General features: G+C 31.4%; 1 protein-coding gene and 1 long non-coding RNA gene across 2 annotated transcripts; both read right to left on the bottom strand.

The window, feature by feature from the left end:
- Positions 1 to 1,006: 1,006 nt before the first annotated feature.
- On the bottom strand, positions 1,007 to 2,077 carry LOC140889916 (zinc finger BED domain-containing protein RICESLEEPER 1-like). Its single transcript, XM_073297660.1, has 3 exons — positions 1,706 to 2,077; positions 1,342 to 1,575; positions 1,007 to 1,231 (listed from the first exon to the last, which is right to left on the bottom strand). Exons 1-3 carry the CDS (start codon positions 2,075 to 2,077, stop codon positions 1,007 to 1,009), a joined length of 831 nt encoding a protein of 276 aa, XP_073153761.1.
- Positions 2,078 to 2,350: 273 nt separating this feature from the next.
- LOC140893146 (uncharacterized) lies at positions 2,351 to 3,944 on the bottom strand. Its single transcript, XR_012153039.1, has 3 exons — positions 3,793 to 3,944; positions 3,104 to 3,194; positions 2,351 to 2,769 (listed from the first exon to the last, which is right to left on the bottom strand). It is a non-coding gene; the product is annotated as an uncharacterized lncRNA (long non-coding RNA).
- Positions 3,945 to 4,403: the final 459 nt, after the last annotated feature.

Below are 4,403 nucleotides of genomic sequence, written 5' to 3'. Positions count from 1 at the left end.
AATCATAATTTAAAGAAATGAAACAAATATTTACATCTTACAAGTATTTATTTTTTGTCCATTGGCGATTGGTGTAGATATGTTTTGGGGATTAGGGTCGGCCATCTCCAATAGAAAGAAAACCATCTATGAAGGAAGTTGGAATTCAATAATAAATCATAATTTGAATAAACTGTACAATAATACGCAAACTAAGTAATAAAAAAGTTACCTTATCATATTTTGCAATCAATATTTAACAACATTAAATATCATTTAAATATAACAAATGTTAATTCCAACACCAAAAACATTTAAAAATGACGATGAACAAACAATTATTTCAGAATTATACGCAAGTATCATTTGTTGAAAGTAATTAAACCATAAAATTACAGCCATGTATATCCAATCTGTTTTTCAGAATTAAGCCTTTGCCATTTGGAAGTTGAAACTTGAAAGAAAATGATAAACCTATAAGTAACACATCAAATAAAGAAATAAAACATATTCAATAATCCAATTTATACTTTAAACATCAATAACAAATTAAAATTCATTAAAAACCTTTAAAGATCAGAACATGTGAATTAACCTCATCATTCAAGGAAATTGAAGCTAAATTTATTTTATTTTTGACTCTTTCTGTAAAATAAAAATATATAGTTAACTATTATAATTTTAATTTAAATTATGTAGGCTTTAAATTTTAAAAAAAACTTACTTTTGTCTAAATTTTCACTCCATGGTGGCACCTACACCAATCTCCTGCACACATCAATACTTGTTCTGTGTCTGGAGCTAATGATGAGTGATAAGCATCAATGACACTTGTTCCAGCACTAAATGTTGATTCTGAAGATGCTATGGTTATTGGAATTTCTAATATATCTCGATCCATCTTGGATATCTTATATGTAAGCCTATTTACCTTCCACCATTCCAAACAATCAAAATTCTCTCTGTTTTTCTTTGGCTCAATAGGTTTTGAAAAATAAACATCCAACTCAAAATTTTGAGGACTTGATCAACCATGATTTGTCTTTATATATTCATCCCAATCTTCTTCTAGTTGACCATCACCACCAACTGGATTTCCACTTGAGTGTTCTCTTTTCACAAGAGTGTTTGCGGTCACATACTCATCATAGAGATCATACAAAGCTTTATTAACCTCTCTAATTTTTTTTTTTGGGCATTCACATTCAAATACATTTTTGAGAAGCAAAATTTTACACTTAACATTTTTAGCCTGGTATCCAAAATAGCCCAGATAGCCATCAAAGAATTACTCTCGCCCCAATAATAATCAAACTTCAATTTCATTTTTCGAATTATTGCTCGTATGAATTCATCAGAAACATCAGCAATTCTAGCCAACATCATTTTAATCTTCTGAACTTCTTTAAGGAACAAATTAGATGCTGGATATTCACTTCCAGAAATATTTTGTGTAGTTGTCCAGAAATACTGTAAAATTGAGCATTCTTTCTCAACTTTATTCCAATCTTCTAAACTAGGGCAACAATCATAATGTGCATCTCTATCGGCAAATTGTGGAAACACTTCACGAAATTTAAGTGCACAAATTAACATCTGGTATGTCGAATTCCAACTTGTTCAACAATCATGAATTAATTTTTTTTCGAGGTAATTGCAATTGTTGAAATATTTCTGAAAAAAGAATAATCCTTCCATCCGATCGATTAATATAGTCTACGCTTACTCTTTTATTTTTAATGATATCCACAATCTCACTCAATCCATCTTGAACCATAAAATTCAAAACATACGCACAACACCTAACATGAAAAAGCTTCCCATCACATAAAAATTTGTTGGTCCTTGAGAAATTATCTTTCAATAAACGAATAGCAGAATCATTGTTTGACGAATTGTCAACTGAAATAGAACAGGTTTTATTCTGAATGCCCCAATCTTTCACACATTTGAAAATGACATCTGATATTTGGAGACCTCTACGAGGAGGAGGAATGTGTACAAACTTGAGTACTCGTTTTTGAAACTTCCATTCATCATCGATCAAATGCCCTGTCACTACCATATACTCAATCTTTTGATTTTTAGACTTCCACATGTCTGTTTTCAAGCTCACATTTTCAGCCTTTTTAAGCTTATTCTTCAACTTCTTTTTTTCTTGCTCATACACTACCACACAATCAGTCTTTCCGGTGGTAAGTTATAGTTTTTTCTACTCGAGCATCCCAAACTTTAACATCATGTTAAGTCCTTATTCTTCTAAGATAGTGAAGGGATGCTCATGCATTAAAATCCAATGTGTATGCCTATCTCATTCTTCCTATATCAAACTTTGTAGAAATTGAAACAAGCTGAAATGATGCACAATTACTTGAGTGATAACTGAAAATTTTTTTATGTTGTGCATTTATTTATTTTTTCTGCTCTTACAACACAATTCTCTAAATGTCTTCGAAAATTACTCATCGGTCTGGTTTTATAAATGGTCAAGCGTGTCTTACAATGCACACACTCTGATTTTTTGCCACCATTTACCTAGATTTCTGTAAACTCTTCCCATACACCAGATTTTTTAAGTCTTTTTTTGGGTGCAAATGGATCTGGATCAGCCTCCTCTACATGATCTTGAGATTCTTTCTCTTTATCTGTATTTTCTGCCATTTGATTAGGGTCATTAGATGTCGACGGTGTAGAAACATTAAGAGTCATAATGGAGTTTGTCATGATTGAACTAGAAGAACTAGTTGAACCAAAAAAGGGTTGAAGATCCTTCACATTGATTAAAATCACCTGTAACATAAATTTAAATAAATTCAATTAAACAGATTTTTCTTGAAAATTTAATATTTGACTTATTACAAAAAATAAATAAATAAAACAATTAATGAGATTTTACAATGCTAATAATAAGATATATCACTCGAAGTCATAGAGAATTCTGCTCACGAGCTAATATAAATCTTTATTTTGCTCGGATTCTAAGATATAAGATATTAGTTCCTGAGATTGATTGAATTTTGGTTGGATTGTACAAAAAATATGTTGTCCCTGTTTCTTGCATATATAGAAAAAAAATGAAGCACATTTGATTGTTAAAACAGAGATTAAAAAAAATTAATCAAACCTAGAGCATGGCACGGGTGGAAGGTGTCTTTTGGTAGCGATTGAGAAGAAAATACTCTTGTTTTTATAAGCTTCCCTAGAGCGGTATTTTCCTTGTGCAATAAACACATAAAAACTGAGAATTGAAACACTAACAGTAGAATTGAAACATAAGAAGTTCAAAATTATGTGGCTCATTGAGCAAGGAAATCAAACCATCTCGGGAATGAAACACGAATATTTTGAACATGGATTCTATGTTCTAAGTATTCTTTTCCCCAAACAATAAAATTTTAATTCTAAATAATAATTGAGTTAAATCAATTCAATAACCAACTATAATCATGTTCTTGCTAAATTAAAGTACACAAAATAAGTTACTGTCCCAAGCTATCATGTTTACCTGATTGTATATTACCATCCAAACTTGAATCTTTGATGATTAAAGATTGTCCAAAATTTATATCAATAAATTCTATGAATGGTAAAAGCTTAATGATCATCTAGCTGAATCAATTTATTGACCCATCTAATTTGTTTGACTATCGCACAAGAAATATAGATAGATTTATTGACCAGACTCGAATTAGGGAGTTCTGAACTTCAAAGAATGTGAATAAATTTATCAAATACCAAGCCAACTCCAAAGATTCAATAACCAATAATTAATCAGAGCAAACAATTTCCAAGATGACAAGTAAAGAATAAAACATTTTCACTCTTCGCTGCTTTTTTTCTTCTGTGATCTCTTCGCCGATGCCAGATCCAAAGCTTCAAATCTGATTGTCAAGAAGTCCGAAGGAAAGTATGGAACGAAGGAATGCAGATTGAGGAATGACAAAGGTATATTATGCAACGTGAAGAGTTATTCTATTTAGGTTATTTTAGTTTAGGGTTTAATAATTGACAAACTACCCTTATACTACAAATCTATTAAAAAAATTAATTTTATAATTATTCGAGTAGCTTGCGATCTACTCGAATAGACACATTTGAAGCTCGAACTCAACTCCATTTAATTGTCGAGCTACTCAAGTCGAGCATTGATCGAGCAACTCATGAGTTGCTCATGAGTAGTTTGCCTCATTTACACCCCTATTCTCTAGTACCTCAAATGGACCAATGAATCAAGGCTATAACTTACCCTTCAAACCGAATCTCATCACCTTCTGGAAAGGTGATAGTCGCAAGAAAACATATTCTCTCACCTCAAAATGCAATGGTCTGCGCTTGGTGTTGGCATAACTGGCCAGTCTGTCATGTACGGTCCTGATATTTTTTTTGACCAACTCAACCTTATCCAAGATCTATTGGATCAACTC

Source organism: Henckelia pumila, chromosome 3, assembly GCF_033568475.1.
Source record: "Henckelia pumila isolate YLH828 chromosome 3, ASM3356847v2, whole genome shotgun sequence".
NCBI lineage: Eukaryota > Viridiplantae > Streptophyta > Magnoliopsida > Lamiales > Gesneriaceae > Henckelia > Henckelia pumila.
The sequence above is the reverse complement of the archived record's forward strand: the minus strand, read 5'-3'. Positions and strand labels throughout refer to the sequence as shown.

Excerpts from the sequence above, each read along its gene's own strand:
- LOC140889916 (XM_073297660.1), bottom strand. The coding sequence starts at position 2,077 with ATGTGGAAGTCTAAAAATCAAAAGATTGAGTATATGGTAGTGACAGGG. Across the intron at positions 1,576-1,705 it reads ATATCATTAAAAATAAAAGA|ATGTTAATTTGTGCACTTAA; the intron begins GTAAGCGTAGAC and ends TCGACATACCAG. Across the intron at positions 1,232-1,341 it reads TGTTGGCTAGAATTGCTGAT|GCTAAAAATGTTAAGTGTAA; the intron begins GTTTCTGATGAA and ends TTTGGATACCAG.